Source organism: Caretta caretta, chromosome 14 (genome assembly GCF_965140235.1).
Source record: "Caretta caretta isolate rCarCar2 chromosome 14, rCarCar1.hap1, whole genome shotgun sequence".
Taxonomy (NCBI): Eukaryota; Metazoa; Chordata; order Testudines; family Cheloniidae; genus Caretta; species Caretta caretta.
In genome coordinates, this window is record NC_134219.1 from 18,910,396 (window position 1) to 18,930,563 (window position 20,168).

At 43.7% G+C, this 20,168-nt stretch overlaps 1 protein-coding gene and 1 long non-coding RNA gene across 3 annotated transcripts; one reads left to right on the forward strand and one right to left on the reverse strand.

The window, feature by feature from the left end:
• Positions 1–2,695: 2,695 nt before the first annotated feature.
• LOC142069049 (uncharacterized) lies at positions 2,696–18,687 on the reverse strand. 2 transcript variants are annotated; one of them, XM_075119338.1, is made up of 4 exons: positions 18,471–18,687; positions 6,610–6,751; positions 5,416–5,739; positions 2,696–3,564 (listed from the first exon to the last, which is right to left on the reverse strand). In XM_075119338.1, exons 2-4 carry the CDS (start codon positions 6,677–6,679, stop codon positions 3,194–3,196), a joined length of 765 nt encoding a protein of 254 aa, XP_074975439.1. In that variant the 5' UTR covers positions 6,680–6,751; positions 18,471–18,687; the 3' UTR covers positions 2,696–3,193. The 2 variants fall into 2 exon arrangements, with proteins under 2 accessions (XP_074975439.1, XP_074975438.1); XM_075119337.1 differs by lacking the exon at positions 18,471–18,687 and adding an exon at positions 11,365–11,504.
• LOC142069050 (uncharacterized) lies at positions 3,838–5,792 on the forward strand. The gene is made up of 2 exons (XR_012664922.1): positions 3,838–4,298; positions 4,392–5,792. It is a non-coding gene; the product is annotated as an uncharacterized LOC142069050 (long non-coding RNA).
• Positions 18,688–20,168: the final 1,481 nt, after the last annotated feature.

Here is a 20,168-nt window from a genome sequence, read left to right on the forward strand (position 1 = left end):
TTTCTGTATCTACTGTTTTGCTTAAATTCAGCTGCATTGGTGCAGGCTGGATCATTGTTTCCTATCAGGAGCCATCTTGTTTTCACATGTCAGACTTCTTGGTTAGGTGCATTTTCTTCTGCTTTTTCATCTGTAAAAATCGGGGGGAAACTCTTGTGAGAACACCATCGACTCAATTCCCACCTTACAAAAGAAATGCCTGAAGCCAGGTTAGTGGCAGCTGGGTAATGGCGAGCTTGCTTCTGCTCTTTCTCACACCAGTGTAAATAAGAATCCATGACCGTCAGAGACATTGCACTAGTGTACAATGGGTTTCAATTAGATCAGAACCCGGCCCAGTGTGTATCTGTTTGGATACAGAACAAGCAAAGCACAGACTGTGGTGGTGCCAGCTTCCCCTGAATGGCCCTGCCAAGGTACCTCAGCTCTGACCTAGTGGAACTGCCTCGAGGGCCGAGGGGATCCTGTCACTGTTGTTCCATAGAGGGTAGTGTTCTGAAGGGCTACAAAAGCTTTGTCAATACCATATAACTGCACTGGCAAAGCCCCCGATGGAAACACAGCATGTTCCGACAAGAGGCATTCTCTGCCGCTATAGTGCATAGAGTTCTACATTCCAGGGCCAGAAGGGACCATTGTGACCATCTAGTCTGACCTCCTGTGTGACACAGGCCATTAAACTTGACCAAAATAATTCCTTTTGAACTACAGCATATCTTTAAAAAAAATCCAATAGTGATTTGAAAACAGCTATCGATGGAGAATCCACCATGGCCCTTGTTCCAGTGGTTGGTTACTGTCCCTGTTAAAAACTTACATCTGAATAGTTCAACCATCTCTCCTAACAACACAAACCATCCAGGCAAAAGTGCCCCTTCACCTCAATAAACTGCAGCTACATAGCCATTTTTCCAGAATAGGTATGATTAATTTTTTTCACACCCCAACCAACATAGCTATGCTGGCCAGACTTTACAGGGCAGACCTGGCCTCTGTCTGTAGCCTGTTGGTTCACACTGCCAGTGATGAGGTGCAATGGGAGAGCTGGGTGGGTTGCCAGAACGGGAAGCGAACAGGACATTGCAGATGAGTATAGAGGGGCAGAGGCTGAGTTTCGGTAGGTTTAACAGGCGTGGGTAGAGTTGTGTGGTGGTTTTAAGGAGTGGTTGGGGGAAGGTGGAAGCACTGAATAGGAGGTTTGGGGTCCATCAGCTGAGCATGGTAGGACACATTCTATGGATATGACTGAAAAGCACAGGGTACTTTAGTGCAGGAAAAAGATTCCCTGCTTCTCCTTCAGGCAATCAAGGGTCACTCTACTCTCCTGCTGTCTCCATTACAATTTCTCATCCTCTTTAGGGGGTGCAAGGTAAGGTCTGTTGGGTGTTACGGGTTTGCATTTGTTCATTTGTATGGAATCAGTCTCCACCAAGGATCATGCAAACTTCCCATTACGTTCTTGGGTGTAGCATTATGTGTTAGGTTTCAGTCATGAAGAAGTATGGGCTGGAATGGACTCTACCTGGTTTGTAGCATGGAGGGGTTCAAGTGCCCACAAATACTGGCTAAATCAAGCCAGTAAGCTCAAGAGGAGAGTAAGGATATGTCTACACTGCAAAAAGAGTTGTGTTCCTAACTCAGATTAAAATAGCAGTGAAGATGTAGCAACTCTACTTTTAATTTGGGATAGCAGCTAGAGTGCAGGCCGAAAGGGATATGTCTATACCGCAGCAGGGCGCAAGCCTCCCAACCTGGGTAGGCAGAGTTGTACTCGTAATAGCAGTGTGGACATTGTGGCTCGGGCTCTCCAGCCCACCTGACCCACGGGTGTGAGCTCGGGTGGCTAGCCCAATTCTTGCTGGAGGTACAATTGCCATGGAGCTATTTTCAGCATGATAACTTGAGCCCAGCTAGTGTGAGTCTGTCTATCCAGGCTGGGAGGCTTACATCCAGCTGCCGTGTAGACATACCCCAGGGGAGACTGGGGTTGAATTTGAGCTGCTAATCCAAGTTACCATATTTTCACTGCTATTTTAACCTGAACAAAGAGCTTTTCTTTCGCAGTGTAGACATATCCTTAAGCAGCAGCATTCCTCCCTCTTCTAAACTCATGGGATTGGTTTGCACTAGGCATTTTAATCTCAAATAATTTTGTTACCAATTAACCTGTGGTAGCTAACACATTTACAAAGGCTGGCATGGACACTCCCCACATGTTTGTTCCAGGCTATCACCATTAAGCGTGGATTACCTGAGTTTGTGGCACTAGCTCCTAGGAAGTGACTTTTTGGAATTCAGCAGGTGCAGATCGGACAGGCTTCGACCTTAATGTGTGTTGTCAGACTGTACCTGCTGGCGGTACTTGTAGTACAGAACAGCTGCAAAAGAGCAGAGAACCAGAAAGAGGAGCACTAGAACGGTGGCAACATGCTCTTTCATGGTCTTCGGAATTTCCGGATCGGGAAGAAAAACCAGGTGTGTTAATAAGGACTCAAAAACATTACGGTGCCAACTAAAACTGTAGCTTGTTTAAAACAGTAATTCTTAGTGAGATGATTTGCGTGTCATAAGGTACATTCGGCAGATATTGATGGTAACTTTTGTGATCTTGTTTTCAGCTTACTTGGAGTAAAATTTTCAAAAGCGCCTAAGTGGTTTAGGAGCCAATGTTGACTTCCAATAAAACTTGAGCAGCTACAGGCTAGATCCACAAAGAGACTTAGGCACCTTGTTACCCAGTGCAATCCACAGCCCTGAGTTAGGCACCCAACTCTGTATGCACTGCTTGAGGAGATTTAGGAGCCTAAGAAAGGGATCTGCAAAAGCCAGCACACAGAGCAAGGAGCTGCCTAAGCTAGCCAGTGGGAAATACTTTGGCACCAATCTCCATGTGCGATTCACAGCTGTGAAACCGCTCCTGGTGTCAGGTGCCTCAGCCCTTTCTTGTACAAAATGCACTGCCTACACTGCTTTGTATTGTAAAAAAATCTAGACTAATCTAGCATGTGAAGCAGATGCATGTGACATATTATTCAAAAATCTCTGCTTTACCTGCAGACAGCTATTCCTGGAACAGTATGTTGGTGGTGCTCAATAATAATGGCATTAGAACTAATACTCTGAGAACTTCCAGTCACCCCTTTCCAGCTGGGGAGCAAGAATTCTGCACAAGACACCTGCTAACGTGTCATCATCAGGAGACGATTGATTTGTGGCTGAAACTCAAAGTATTTCTGCTATATCTTATACCTGGGGTTGAAGTAAAATGAGGGTAATCAGCGACTGCTTTGTGGGCACGAAGGCACTTGGTTTTGTTTCTCTTGGTGTGCACATCATACAGCACAGTACAGCAATACTCTGAGGCAGCTAAGCTGGGTCTCTCATGGAGAGTGCTGCTAAGGCTGGTTAAGACACCTTCTGCTTCCTCAGTTACCAGGCTTGCACTGCCCGTCAGGTTAGTCCCATGGCCATCGAACCAATGGATCTCCCTTTGTCGATGCCCTATAGGTGACAGGCAGGTGAGCTTTGTTCCGTTCCTAGTGAGATTAGGCTCAGTTTCTGGAGCTGAAAGAAACACAGTGTTGATTATGACTAGTGCAATATCCATTGCTTTTTTCCACAATAGGTGACTAGGGGTCCGAATTAACAGCTAATCTATGGTCAAATTCAGCCTTGGCATGTGTGGGTAACTCCACTGAAGTTCAGTTGAGGATGAATTGGCCCTAGAACTGTGTAACGACAGTCCTGGCTGGATTTCTGTGGGGATGGAGCTAAAGGATCTGGTGCTAGGGTGGGTCACAACTACACCTTATACCATATGTGTGAGTACAGCTGGGGAAAAAAGGGAAAGTGACAATAAAAGAAAAGTGGATTGAGGTGTCACTAAAGATTCTGGAGACGGCAGGGAGTTTATAAACAAAAATGGTTTCTGCCAGGGTGGTCTGGGTGTCCGTTTACACCTGATTGATTTCTCTAAATGTTTTATATTGCAGGTGAACCTCTAATGCGGAGGGCTTGACAGCCGTGACTTCAGTCACACACAGTGCAGCCATGTGCTCTACAGGCTTCCCTCACCCAGCAATTCAACTGCCCTCAGTTCTTTTCTCAGCCCCCTGTGTCTGGTCCAGTGCTGACCTGTGTGACTCCTGCTATTCTAGCCATGGCTGTCGCAACCCCAGCTTTCCTACAGCACAGACAATTGCTGCCACTTGGGAAATTTTAGATCCTGGCCCACCTCATTCTGCTCCCTTATTCCATGGGCCCCATCCTCATGAGCGAGGGGCTTGCTGATCAATACGGTAGGTGCCCTTTGAAGGCAATTGCAGGAAACCTCAGTCAACCCTAGCTCCATGCTAGTCTTGGTTAACAAACTCTTACTTTATTGACTGCAGGTAAACCCAGGAATTAACTCATTTAGTGTGGATCTAAAGGTGCCCTCTTTCCCCTCTCGCTTATCAGAAAGTCTCATAACAGATCCCAGGTCAGACTTCCTCCACAGCTCTACCAATGCATCACAACCCTCTCTGGCAGCATATATCTATTCCTGATGGCCACGGGACTAACCTGACTGGCAGTGCAAGCCTGGTATCTGAGGAAGCAGAAGGTGTCTTAACCAGCCTTACCAGCACTTTCCATGAGAAACCCAACTTAGCTGCCTCAGAGTATTGCTGTACTTTGCTGTATGATGTGCATACCAAGAGAAACAAAACCAGACTCACAATCTGGTCCCCAGTTTCCTAAGGGCTCAAGGGAGAGGGAAGAGAGGGTGGATAATCTATGCCAGGCCTCTACCTGGCAAAGGATACTTCTGCTTGCACACAGGAGGCAGCTGCATTGGGTGATATGTTTGGGGGAAGGGCAGAACCAAGCTTCCCTGCAACTGTTGTGGCTGCTCTCCCACCCTGCACTGGTACCCATGACATGGGCAACAGGCACAAGGGAACGGTGTCCCTTAACCCTGGGTGGCTATACAGTAAAGGCCACAATCTGGCCCTAAACAAGCTAATATAATACAAATGACTGGAACAGGGAGAAGAACACAGTCCAATTCCGTGTCTCTACTGAGCTAGAACCTTGACACTCGGTGAGCTCACTCATGGATTGCTGAGTACAAGAACAATAAACGCTGAGCTTTCACCTGTCCATCACAGGTCACCAAACAGTCTCTATTCTTTTATGGTATTTCAACCATTTAAGACAATGGGGCTGTGCAGGGCCTAACTCAGTGTTTGAAATGTTTTATTTATTCTGAAAACCTCTTTATTTTATCTCCAAAACCTCTAGTGCTGGTAATTGTCCTCTGAAAACTAATCCATGGTGGAACTGAATTTATTTATTAAAATGCTCAAAAAAGTAACTGAAATCTGCAGTAGCTTTATTATAGTGTCCATGATCCCCTCTGTGCTGTGAGTTTACCTGTAATCTCAAGGGTTGCACATCCATCGCGTTCCCCAGCGTCAGAATAAAGATGCCATTTATAACCTCCTTCATCAGTTGCTTTTACTTCCTGTATGTGCACTTCAGAAACATTGTGTTGTAGCACCAACCGAATTCTTCCCTCTTCACTGGAATCCTTTCGTGCCCACGTGTTTATAACGCTTTCTAAGCACGAGTTCTGTTTATTACAATTTTCACAGCGCTTAACGACCACATGTGTAATCTTCTTGTTGCTAATGCATGAAATTGTTGCCGTTTTGTTATATTCTGTCTTGACATCACTGCAGATGAAGGTTGCAAGTTCTGAGGGAGGCGGGGGAAAAAAGAAGACAAATAAATAATTACTCAAACAGAAATCATTAAGTGTAAAACAAGTGTTTGATTGCTAAAATATAGAATAGGTTTAAGTGGAGAAAACTTGTATCCGTTCGAGACCATTTGGCCATATTCTGTCCCAAGTTACACCTGTGCTACTTACATAAGCAAATATGCGCAACTGAGCACAGAATTTTAATTTGGGTTTAACTAATCTCTAGTGTAATTCCACTGATGTCTGAGGAATTACCCCTGGGGTGAATGTGCCCTAAGATGACAGACAACTGATGGCCAGCATTTAAATCTACTTTATCCAAAGAGCATTTCCAGTGGATGGAGTAGCACTGTTAGCATATTAGCACATCTTAGTCTCAGTCTTAGTCTGGAATGTGGGGGCTCGGTAGACAGGGGTTCTCCCAGGAGAGCCAAAGTGGAGGTTCCTTACTGGCTGAGCCAGTGGGAGCAGTGACCAGCCTGTCTGAGCTGTGTTTCACTGCCAGAGCTTACAGGAGACAAACAGGATATAACGATTGCTCTAAAACGGATCTGCTGGCTGATTCCAAACCACGCTGGTTGTGGTGGGAGCGGAGCTGGAGGGAAGAGGTGATGCTGTGGTTTGCAGTATCCCCTTAGACTATCAGTACTGTAATGTCTCTTGTTGCCAAGCTGCTAGTCCCTCTCCTCAGAAGGCTCTAGCTTCAGTTCTTTCTAAGTAGCCTAACTCAGTTTCCTCCTTGCCCTCGCCCCAGCTCATTGGGTTGCTGGTTTTAATTGTTAACAGTTCAGCTTTCTCCTTGGAGCATAAAATATATATTATTGTGTGATGAGAGACCAACACAGTAAAATGAGGTGACTTACGGCCGTGGGAGACACTTGAGAAAACGGACAGGAACAGGAGGCATGCAGCTGTTTTCTGGAGGGAGCCCATCAGGCGTGTGTCTCAGATGTCTGAGCTCCTGAGGTGAAAGATGCTGTAGACGTCCAGCGTTTTGGTATTATTCTATCAGAGCAGAAGAGGTGACATCAATTTCCTGGGTATAAACTTAATTTACAGCCTTGAGAATTCCTGTCCCCTTCTCATCCTGTTTAATCTCCTTTCCACCCGCAACAAAATGACCCCTCATCACAGGACTTTTACTGAAAGAAGAACCCATTGTAACATCACAGCAAATGCCTTTGGATGATGCCTGTGCAGTATAGGGAGGCAGCACGATCTAGTCAAGGAAGTGGTTGGCTGTGGGGACACTTGGGTTCTGTTGCTGATTCTGACCCCTTGTGACCCTGGCTTAGACTGTCTCTGACCCTTGTGACCACTCCCAGAGCCCACCCTAGCCTAATGGCTTGGGCACAGAAGAATGCAAGCAAGAGTATGAAAATGGTGATTTTCAAAAGTGTACATCTCAGCAAAACCTGAATGGAATTTCATGGTGCGGGGTAGGGAAGGCCCGTCTCCAGCCTGAGGGGTTTCCCTCTCCCCACATATCAAAGGCCTACTGCAAACAAGGGAGGCATGGGAGCTTCTCAAAACAACAGTTGCAAGAGTCATTTATATCAGAAAGCGTTAGGTATCCTAAATGTAGAGATTGCTACCAACCCTATCGTGCTAAAACGAAGAGGAATGTAGCTTCAAATCTGCTGTGGATTAACCACTTCTAAGGATGAGCAGGTAATTGTCTCCATGGCCAGGCAACCTTTGGTGTCTGTGCTGGAGTGGTGGCAAGGGTGCAGTGCAGTCATGGTGCAGGGGTCTGCCATGTGGACATCTGTCCTGCAGGAATTTGGCCTGAGAATCATTACTAAACCACTGAGCAGTTTTCAGACTTTAATAACTTCCCTGCGTTGCTACCATGGCTGAGATTTAAATCAGTGACTCAGGTGCTAAGCTGCTAGATCTTCCATCACTATCCTGAGACCCATCGAGCTCTCAGAAAATAAAAAACATCAGACGTATTTATTCTTCATCTGAACTTGGTGATGCTAAATAATGAAATTCCTGTATGTTTCCTTTTAAACCACCAGAGGGTGCAATGCACTCTGTTAACAAGTGACAATGCACAAAATTTATGTTAAAAGAAAAGGAGTACTTGTGGCACCTTAGAGACTAACCAATTTATTTGAGCATGAGCTTTCGTGAGCTACAGCTCACTTCATCGGATGCATACTGTGGAAACTGCAGAAGACATTATATACACAGAGACCATGAAACAATACCTCCTCCCACCCCACTCTCCTGCTGGTAATAGCTTATCTAAAGTGATCATCAAGTTGGGCCATTTCCAGCACAAATCCAGGTTTTCTCACCCTCCGCCCCCCCACACACAAACTCACTCTCCTGCTGGTAATAGCCCATCCAAAGTGACCACTCTCTTTCAAATGTGTATGATAATCAAGGTGGGCCATTTCCAGCACAAATCCAGGTTTTCTCACCCCCCCACCCTCCTCCAAAAACCACACACACAAACTCACTCTCCTGCTGGTAATAGCTTATCCAAAGTGACCACTCTCCTCACAATGTGTATGAAAATCAAGGTGGGCCATTTCCAGCACAAATACAGGTTTTCTCACCCCCCCACCCCCTTTTTTTCAAAAAAACACACACACAAAAACTCACTCTTGCACTTCTAATCTTTGCAAGTTTCAGGTCCTATCCTCCCGCCTCAGGCTACTAGCAACTCCTAAGGACATTCCTCTCTCTTTCACAGCGCTTAAGTATATGGAGGATGCTGTACAGAAATAAACATCATTATTTAGACCTGTCATTATTTAGAGGGATGCTGTTAACTTGAAAACAATCTTACTTTTCTCTGAAAATTTTGCACCTTCTATTCTTACAAGGTTATTATCAGTGAACAAAGTTTTAAAAAGTGTATTTTGTACATAGTCAATTTCACCGTTTCCCCTAAACAGTCAATTGACCATGATCGTGTAAAAAATTAAGCTGAACTTAATTAAGCTGAACTTCACTGAGCTCAGTTAAGGAATTACTCATAAAGATCCTTATAAGCATCAACCAGGGAACAGAAACGTCCTTATAACATCTTTAAAGGAATTTAAGCAAACATTTCGGACATACTATTTCAAAGGTGGGCTAACAGAAGCAAGTCAAATTAGAGTCAAATTTAAAAAAAATCAAGTTGGCTGATGTCATACCCCAATGAACAGTGCCATTAAATCCAATGGAAATCAACAATTCTTTGTGTGTGAAATCTTACCACCTAGGCACAGTCCATTTTTTCCCCCACCCAATTCTAGACTGTCCATCCGTCTTTTTCTTACTCACAGGTTTGCTGGAATGATTAGCCTACATGACTGGAGTGGCCTCTTAGTTTGGCCTGAAAAAAAGCCATAATTTTTGAGGCTTTCAAAGGTATCTGGAAATCTCTGGGAACGCTTTCAGTGTCCTCCCTATCACATTGATGAAAATCATGGATTTGAATGTAGTGCTCAGGAAAGGGTTCCCTTAAGACTGAGTCCGACTTAGCATATGAAGCTGATGCTGGGCAAACTTCTCCCACAGGCTTAATTAACGCTCCTCAATCCCATCCTGCGACATCAACTTATTCTGCTGCTAAATCTGCACACAGCTTTGCCAGCGCCCCTCAGCCCTGGCTTGCAGCATGGCTGTTGTTCCATTCCTAGGCCCACACGCAGCTCTGCCAAAGCATCTCAATACTGATCTGCAGCACCAGCTTTTTTGCCTACAGACCTTCAATGTACCAATGTACCTTCATTCTGGCTGAAACTAGAGGCAAAGGGCATCCTGCAAAAATGAACTAATGAAAAATTGTACATGGATTTTCAGAGACCAACATTTACCAGTTTTTCCCAGCTCTGATGTTGATCTGTGAGCCGTATACCACTCTGTACATAGATTGTGGCCTGTTCTGTATATTTTGTGTGGATTTCACAAAATGTGTATGAAATATTTGGACAATTCTACAGGGTTTTCATGTGGAGCGTTTTATGCAGACCAGTAGAATCAGGCACGCACTTAACTAAATTTTTCATTAATGCCAAGATCTACGTGTCCTAGAAATAGATAGCTCGATAAAAATGATGAGGAGGGAACCAGGAATATGAATTAATGAGTCCTGTAGCAGCACTAAAGGGGCCATCACCAGAACAGCACAATGGGGGAGTGACACTCAGCCCCCATTGTTTGCACCTATGCCTTGAAGTGACCTCATTTTCCATCCAGCCCTTAAGGTAACATATTGTGCAATACCAAGTACCAGCGAAAGTCAGCGGGACATTAACAAGAGGCTCTGTACTTTTCGTGTCCATTTGTCAATAAAAATGGATTAAAAAAAAAAAGATAAGCCAGAGTCACTAACAGGTATGGTAGAGCATTAAAAACTGTCATGCAGGGGGCTGGAGAACAGCTCCTACCTGTCTATGGCTGAAAGATGTTAACACAGAGGTAGGTGCATATCATTAAGGAGCACTTACATTAAGGGTGGTTAGTATTGAATGCAAAGTGTTGTAACTTGAATAAAGACACATGTAAGACCCCACCTATACTGTGAAAAGCCACTGGTTGGTGGTTCCACTACGGTTACTGCCTGACACAGTTAGCAACATGGTTCAGACATGCAGTGTAGTGAAAGGGAAAAAACGTGATCCAGGAAACTACAGGCCTATTCGTTTGACCTCAATAGTATGCCTGGTCTTGGAACAAATTTTGAAAGAGAAAGTAGTTAAAGAGGTAAACGTAATTGGGATAAAATACATCATGATTTTACAAAAGGTAGATCGTGCCAGACCAACCTGATCTCCTTCTCTGAGAAGGTAACTGATTTTTTAGACAAAGGAAATGCAGTAGAACTAATCTACCTGGATTTTAGGAAGGCATTTGACACAGTCCACTTGGGAAATTATTAGTTAAATTGGAGAAGATGGGGATTAATATGAGAACTGAAAGGTAGATAAGGGACTGATAAAAGGAGAGACTACAGTGGGTCATACTGAAAGGTGAACTGTCAGGCTGGAGGGAGGTTACTAGTGGAGTTCCTCAGGGATCGGTCTTAGTACCAATCTTATTTAACATTTTTATTACTGACCTTGGCACATCAAGAGAGGTATTTCAAATAGAGACAGGGAAGTGTTAGTACTGTTATACAAGGCACCTTTGAGACCTCATCTGGAATACTGTGTGCAATTCTGGTCTCCCATGTTTAAGAAAGATGAATTCAAACTGAAACATGTGCCGAGAGGGGCTACTAGGATGATCCGAGAAATGGAGAACCTGCCTTATGAGAGGAGACACAAAGTACAAAACAATGTAGAAATATTTTGCAATCAATACGTAGCCTTAGTCTCATCTCGTGGCAGGCAAAAGCAATCTTTGTGGGATTAAAACATTTGGGAAAATATTCAAAATTGCAGAGAATTGTTTGCATATCCTAAGCAACATGCATAAAACAAAAGCAACAAGGAACTTCATTCTACAGGATATGTTCTAAAAGCATGAGTTGCTCAGCTGATGACTTAGATTTTCAATACAAATTCCTAACTGACTGTTTAAACTGGAAACCAGCAAGCTTTGCAATGGAAAAAAAAACAATCTGGCTGTCACCTGTTCAGAGCCTGGAAAAGAATAACCTAGTATGGTACCTGAAAGCTGACAAGCATCCAGAATAAGTTTTCGATCCCTGACTGCTTCATTCCCTAGTAAAGTCACTTCCAGCAGTTGGCAATCTTGCAAGAAAAGGACTTCAGCTGTAAGCTATAAGCTTTCCCACTCCAGTTTATTCTGCAGATGCTTTGGCCCATGGGGTTGTTTTCATAGCCTGGCAAAAAGAGAAGGAGTACTTGTGGCACCGTTGAGACTAACAAATGGTGAGTCAAAGCGGGAATTTTCCTGCTTCGTGTTTATCCCTGAGCTCATGGTACAAAATGAAATGAAAGGACTGGATTTCCCATCATAACACCAAGGAACTTTCATTTCATTTTCATTCTGGGCCATCACCAGAACAGCACAATGGGGGAGTGACATGTCACACTCAGTCCCCAGTGTTTGCACCTATGCCTTGAAGTGATGGCTACCTGTAGTGGCCCTCATTTTCCGACCAGCCCTTAAGGTAACATGTTGTGAAATACCAGATACCTACAAATAAAACAATCAGACTGTGATATAAATCAGAGCAGTCAGCTAGAATTGCCAATAGCTGTTCGGGGAGATCATTTCACTCGACTGAACTTTCTGCTTCATCAGTATCAGTGAAGTGTGATGTTTAACTTTGCCTTTAGCCTTATCAGCTGTGCCTGTGTTCTTCAGGTTGTTTCTGTTCCCAGCTGCAGAACTTAGCCACTCTTACAACTCTGTCCTGGGATGAGCACCTTCCGCAGGGTCCTTAACTCCCGTTGACGTCAATGAGAGTTGGGGCTGCTCAGGACTAGGCCCTTCATAGCTAGGGCCTCATTTCCCAGCTTTACCCCGGTGCAAGCTTGGAGGAACTCTGTAACGTCAATGGAGGTAACACCTGTGTCTAACTGATGAAGGGGAAGGGAAGATTAGGGCCCCATAATTTATTTCATGGCACTTTACTCTCCAAGGGAAACTGAAAATTTATCATTTGCCAGCCCAGGCCCCACAGCTCTGAGCTGCACTCCAGACTCCTCTGACCACTGGCAGAGGTTTGGGAACAAGGCTGAGCTTCCGGCTGCTTTTCACTGTCTAAGAAGCAGTTTGCACATCTCTACTCAACTGGCCTGATTCTGTGAGATCAGGGCTGAGCATTGCCGGCTGACAGGGACACCAGTGGCAGTTGGGGGTGGGAAGCTGAGAGAGAGAGATGGAACCATAAGTCACCTTTGAATTCTTCACCAAGGTCACAAGGAGGTTTGGCGGAATCCATGGGCGGAATTTGCCCCTGTTGTAAGTGGGTGCAACTTACATCAACTTCAGGGGGCGCTGCACCTGCTTATGCCAGGATGAATTTAGGGCTACAAGCCAACGCTGAAGTCAGTAGTGTCACGTGTAAATCAGTGTAGCTCTGACTTCAATGGCACGATGTCAATTGACACCTGATGAGGAACTGATCCTAGATGTTTAATCGTATCTCAGGAGGCTCTAGAGGTGAAGCTATTCCAGTCAGCGGGACATTAACAAGGTGCTCTGTACTTTCGTGTCCATTTGTCAATAAAAATGGATTTAAAAAAAAAGATAAGCCAGAGTCACTAACATGGGACCTTTTAATGTATGGTAGAGAATTAAAAACTACCATGCAGGGGGCTGGAGAACAGCTTCTACCTGTCTATGGCTGAAAGATGTTAACACAGAGGTAGGTGCATATCATTAAAGAGCATCGATATTAAGGGTGGTTAGTATTGAATGCAAAGTGTTGTAACTTGAATAAAGACACATGTAAGACCCCAGCTACACTGTAAAAAGTCACTGGTTGGTGGTTCCACTACGGTTACTGCCTGACACAGTTAGCAACATGGTTCAGGCATGCAGTATAGTGAAAGGGAAAAAAACGTGATCCAGGAAACTACAGGCCTATTCGTTTGACCTCAATAGTATGCCTGGTCTTGGAACAAATTTTGAAAGAGAAAGTAGTTAAGGACATAAAGGTAAACAGTAATCGGAATAAAAAACAACATAGTTTTACAAAAGGTGGATCATGCCAGACGAATCTGATCTCCTTCTCTCAGAAGGTAACTGATTTTTTAGACAAAAGAAATGCAGTAGATCTAATCTACCCGGATGTTAGGAAGGCATTTGTCACAGTTCCACTTGGGAAGTTATTAGTTAAATTGGAGAAGATGGGGATTAATATGAGAACTGAAAGGTGGATAAGGGACTGATAAAAGGAGAGACTACAGTGGGTCATACTGAAAGGTGAACTGTCAGGCTGGAGGGAGGTTACTAGTGGAGTTCCTCAGGGAGTTCCTTAGTACCAGTCTTATTTAACATTTTTATCACCGACCTTGGCACATCCAGACAGGTATTTCCAATAGAGACATCGAAGTGTTAGTACTGTTATACAAGGCACTTTGAGACCTCACCTAGAATACTGTGTGCAATTCTGGTCTCCCATATTTAAGAAAGATGAATTCAGATGGGAACAGGTGCCAAGAGGGGCTACTAGGATGATCTGAGAAATGGAGAACCTGCCTTATGAGAAGATACTCAAAGAGCTTGGCTTGTTTAGCTTAACCAAAAGAAGACTGAGGGGAGAGAGGATTGCTCTCTGTAAATTTATCAGAGGGATAAATACCAGGGAGGGAGAGGACTTATTTAAGTTAAGCACCGATGGGGACACAAAAACAAATGGATGTAAACTGGCCATCAACAAGTTTAGACTTGAAATTAGATGAAGGTTTCGAACCATCAGAGGAGTGAAGTTCTGGAGCACCCTCCCAAGGAGAGCAGTGTGGGGGGGGGAGTACAAAAATCCTAACTGGCTTCAAGACTGAGCTTGAGAAGTGAATGGAGGGGATGGTATGATGAGGGATGGAGAGGGCTCTGAGTAACTACAGAGAATTCTTTCCCAGGTAGCTGCCGGACATACTCAGGATCTAACTGATCTGCATATTTGGGGTCACGAAGGAATTTTCACCCAGGTCAGATTGGCAAAAACACTGAGGAGTTTTCACCATCCTCTGCAGCATGGGGCACAGGTCACTTGCAGGTTTAAACTAGTATAAATGGTGGCTTCTTTGTAACTTAAAGTCTTTAAACCATGATTTGAGGAATTCAGTAACTCAGCCAGAGGTTAAGGGTCTATTACAGGAGTGTGTGGGTGGGTGGGGTGAGGTTCTGTGGGCTGCGATGTGCAGGTCAGACTAGAAGATCATGATGGTCCCTTCTGACCTTAAAGTCTATGAGTAAGGTTTCCTCCTGCATGAACTGAATTCCTAAATCCCATGAACCCTTGTTCTTTGCCACAGCATGATTTGCTTAGCCAAAGCCTATCTTGTTTTGGGTTTTTAATTGACTAAAACCTTGCAATGTAATAGGACAGATAAGTGAGATATCTCATATTTTGTATGATGTCCTTCGCTGAACCACACACACATTTCTTGTGTTTCCAGATTTGGGCTGGAAAACTAGGGAGGGTTTTTCTGATAAGCCTCACTTCTGGCAAGGCTACCTATACCCTGGGCTAAATTCAGCCCTTGGGTAGCTCTGCTGAAATTAATGTGATGGGTTTGGCCCCCTGTGAACTGCCTTTCGCAGAAGAACAAGAGCAAATATCGAAAATGAGGGGTGGGAAAGGGGGGGAATTAACCAAAGAAGGAAGGGAGTTTGGCAGATAATGAATCAGACTCTCTGGCCCTAACTAGAAAGCTCAGAGCTCAGATAGGAAAGGGTTATTTGTGCATGAATTTTGTTCATCAGCTGCAACCTTTTCGTGTCTCTCGTTTTTCCCTGATTTTGCTTTTGTGTTTTGCATTTCATTTGCTATACACAAGCCCTGTGTTTATTAAGACAGAAATAAATAGATTAACCTAGTGGCCCAGAGATCAGTCTTCTAATACTGGGAATATACAATGTTGATACAACGTTAATCAAGGGTCAACCCTTACTCTGGCAAAGCACCCAGTGAAGGCAGGGGGATTTTTCTTGAGTGAACACTTAGGACTGCACGGTTTGGCTCAGTAAAAATAAAACTAAGGATTCGAAAGTGCTTCCCAAATATTATGCAGATAATTCTCACAGCCCAGTTGTTCTACAGACAGATAAACTGAGGCACAAAGAGGCCATGGGCATTGCTCAGGATCATAAGGTGATTCTATGGCAAAGGGAAGAATATAAAGCAGAGGTGAAAGAATGGTTCCTATTGAAATTAATAGCAAAATTCCCATTAGCATCCATGGAACCAGGATTTCAGCTCAGGAGTCCCCAATCTTACACTGCTACTCTGATGACTAAACCTCACTTCCTCCCACCTTAAATCATGGAGGCTTGCTCGAACAAGGCCGGGGAACCAGTTCTAAGTACTGTGAGTGACAAGCAGAGGGCTAAATTCATTCCTGGTGTAACCCTCTTATGTCAGTAGAGTTACATCAGTGACTCATTTGTGTCCATCTGTACAAAGGGGCATGGAGGACAAGATGTCCACTCAATGTGCAGCAGCAGGCTAAAAAGCAAACAGAATGTTGGGAATCATTAATAAAGGGATAGATGATAAGTCAGAAAATATCCTATTGCCTCTATATAAATCCATGGTACGCCCACATCTTGAATACTGCGTGCAGATACGGTTGCCCCATCCCAAAAAAGATATACTGGATTTAGAAAAGGTACCGAAAGGGGCAACAAAAATGATTAGGGATATGGAACAGCTTCCATATGAAGAGAGATTAATAAGACTGGGACTTTTCAGGTTGGAAAAGAGATGACTAAGGGGAGATATGATAGAGGTCTATAAATCATGACAGGTGTGGAGAAAGTAAATAAGGAAGTATTAATTACGCCTTCTCATAACACAAGAACTAAGGGTCACCAAATGAAATTAGTAGGCAGCAGGTTTAAAACAAACAAAAGGGAATATTTCTTCATACAATGCACAGTCAACCTGTGGAACTCCTTGCCAGAGGATGTTGTGAAGGCCAAGGTACTAACAGGGTTCAAAAAAGAACTAAATAAGTTAATGGAGGATAAGTCCATCAATGGCTATTAGGCAGGGATGAAGTGAGTGATGAAGTGAGCTGTAGCTCACGAAAGCTTATGCTCATGAAGTGAGCTGTAGCTCACGAAAGCTCATGCTCAAATAAATTCGTTAGTCTCTAAGGTGCCACAAGTACTCCTTTTCATTTTCAAAGACAGACTAACACGGCTGTTACTCTGAAACTAAACAAAATGTGAGCTATTGACGACAACAAGGAAGTCAAGCCAACAAAAAAAAAAACAGCCCCAGAAAAGCCTTCCTTGAATTGCCATGCTGGGTCTGCAGCTTCGTTCTGGCAATCCTAGCTGGATTTATATTCACGTTAAGGGTCATTCCTGCTGAGTTACATCTGAAATGAATTGGGACCCATTAACTCAACTGGGGAAAACACTTTTCCCTGTCAGTCACACTACAAAATAAGCGCTACCACCCTAAAAGAAAACATGCAAGATGACGAGAAAGGACAACACGGCTCTGAGGCAAACAAAAAAGAGAAATCAGCAATTAACTGGGGCATGGGGACTCCGTGGAAAAGAATGCAAAATAAGCTGAATATTTTAAAGCACATTTGCTCAAACCGCTGGATAATACTCAAGAGTTGTTTACTGCTTACAGCTTTTAAAGGGATTTTAAATGAAAAGAGATGAGGCTGTGTGGAAAGTTAATTTCAAGTCAATACATCCCTGCAAACTAAATTGTTACTGGTTTGCTTCCAGCCCTGCTGCAGTCACAACAAATCTCAGTATAAATCCATGCTGTAATGTAACTTTCAGTGCCTCCTACTTATCAAAATCAAGAGTTGCAAGAATTTTAATTGTAAAGTAATGGCAAGCTATTAAAAACCATTCCTTTACAAAACATCTACAAAATAACCACTTTGGGGAAAGGGGTCATCCCCTCCCCAAAAAAACCCGCTAACAGGATATGACAAATAGCATCAGTGTGATGGGACACTCACCTGAGGATTCGCAAAAAGAAAAGGAGTACTTGTGGCACCTTAGAGACTAACCAATTTATTTGAGCATAAGCTTTCATGAGCTACAGCTCACTTCATCGGATGCATACTGTGGAAAGTGTAGAAGATCTTTTTATACGCACAAAGCATGAAAAAATATGAAAAAATACACACAAAGCATGAAAATACTTTTTCATGCTTTGTGCGTATAAAAAGATCTTCTACACTTCCCACAGTATGCATCCGATGAAGTGACCTGTAGCTCACGAAAGCTTATGCTCAAATAAATTGGTTAGTCTCTAAGGTGCCACAAGTACTCCTTTTCTTTTTGCGAATACAGACTAACACGGCTGTTACTCTGTCACCTGAGGATTGAAATTCTGCATGTGTTACAGTGATTCAGGTCCTGACTGTCCACTGTTTTGCCCCTTGTATGGTTATTCATACCTGTGCAAAGTGGCTGTCAGATGGGACCGTTTTGATAGGGTAACATTTTTTTACCCACTTTGCACAGGTATAAATGGTGCGAAGACAGGAGAGAATCATGCAAAAGTTTTGCTGAGCAGCACTCAAATGCAGAACATTTCTAGCACACCTGTTTCACAGGTTGTGTCTTTGCTGCAAAACAAGGTGGTGTGTTTTTACATGGTTAGCAATCTGAATGTAAACTCCTACTGCAGACTATAATTTTTACCTCCATGTAGTTAGTTGATGTAAATCCCAGGTCAGGGGTGTTTGACCTCAACTAATTACACAGAGAGGTAAAACTACATTGTGATATCTAACTCGACATGCAAGACAAACTACAAAACAACGTACAAATATTTTTCAATGAATACATAGCCTTAGTCTCATCTCATGGCAGGCAAAAGCTATCTTTGTGGGATTAAAACATTTGGGAAAATATTCAAAATTGCAGAGAATTGTTTGCATATCCTAAGCAACATGCATAAAACAGAAGCAACGAGGAACTTCCTTCTACAGGATATGTTCTAAAAGCATGAGTTGCTCAGCTGATGACTTAGATTTTCAATACAAATTCCTAACTGACTGTTTAAACTGGAAACCAGCAAGCTTTGTAATGGAAAAAAACAATCTGGCCGTCACCTGTTCAGAGCCTGAAAAAGAATAACCTAGTACAGTACCTGAAAGCTGACAAGCATCCAGAATAAGTTTTCGATCCCTGACTGCTTTGTTCCCTAGTAAAGTCACTTCCAGCAGCTGGCAATCTTGCAAGAAAAGGACTTCAGCTGTAAACTATAAGCTTTCCCACTCCAGTTTATTCTGCAGATGCTTTGGCCCGTGGGGTTGTTTTCATATCCTGGCAGGGGAGTAGAAGTGGGAATTTTCCTGCTTCGTGTTTATCCCTGAGCTCAGGGTATGAAATGAAAGCACTGGATTTCCCATCATAACACCAAGGAACTTTCACTTTCATTTTCATTCTTGTAGCCAGCACTTTTACCTCATTAAATATGAACTGTTACTATCTTTCAGTGCTGGAGACAGGTAGAGGAATTAGAAATCATTCTACAGGTCAAGAAAAGGTGAGGCTATGTCAGTGGCTATCGAGTTGTGAAACAGACACAACCGCGGCAAAAAGGAAGAAATGACTGTGTCTTAATTAAGCACATTATCTGTATTTGTAGAGCTGGTTCTTAAATGGGTGCTTGGCTAATGCCATAACTTTATGCAGTGGGGGAATAACAATAGGGTGGACTGGACCTCAGACTAGGACCCCTATTCCTTGGGGCTTCTTTCTAGCTCTGCCACTGATTGGCTGTGTGACTCTGGGTAAGTCTAGTGAACTTCCCTGAGTCTCAGGTTCTCTGTTTGTAAAATGATGCTCACCAGCCACGGCAGGACGATTTGAGATCTACTGTTGAGCAGAACTATCTATACAAGTATTGTTATTGTTTCTTTGGAAACAGTGTATGTAGCGTTATTCTGCAATGTCCTCTTGAGGGGGGAAGTGCAGCTCAATGAGTTTGAGCAAGGACTCCTGGGTTCTATTCCTTATTGCCTCACACTCTGTCATGTGGCCTTTGCATGCCTCGGTTTACCCATTTCTAAAATGGTTCACAAAGTATTGGGAGACTGCGTTCCTTACTCAGGTGGAATGCTCAGGGACCCAAGCAGAATCATCCCCAGTGTTTGTAAAGTGCTTTGAGATCCCTGGAGGAAAAGCTACGCATTAACTACTACTGACATCAGTGAGCAAGAGGGGCATGTATCAGGTTCTAGAAAGACAAACAACAAACCAGTGTAGGCTCAGGCACAGCAGTCTCTCTGGCAGTGCTTTAGGCTGCCAGCATATGGTGTGAAGCCAAATGTTTCCTGTGGACCTCTGCTGCGTCCCAGACCAATGACACCTTCTGAGGCAGCATGCAGGGCATGGGAATGCGATGAGGGATTCGTGCAAAGCGTAGACTCAAAACACATGTTGCCCTGCTCTTGTGCCTGCTGTTTGCACTGCCATGTTTATGTACAGCAAGAGACCGAGAGAACAAGAAATCCCGGAAAGCCATTTCTGAACTCTAATCAATGTGCCGTGGAGACGGAAGAGTGGCAGCGAGTGGTAGATTTAAGTAATAATGGTGGATTCCATTAGAAAGATTCTGCCATGTTTCAAAGTCCGTTATTGTACTGTCATGTTCTCAGGTAAATGGGCCCAGAGCCTCAAAGGTATTTAGTTGCATAACCTGCACTGATTTCATTGATTTAGGAGCCTAAATACATTGGAGGATCTGGCCCAAGGTTACTAATTCCTAGCACGTAGTACTAGGATTCCCAAGTGGGCCCCTGAGACAGACACTGACTCAACATGGTTGTGTATCCACTAGCAG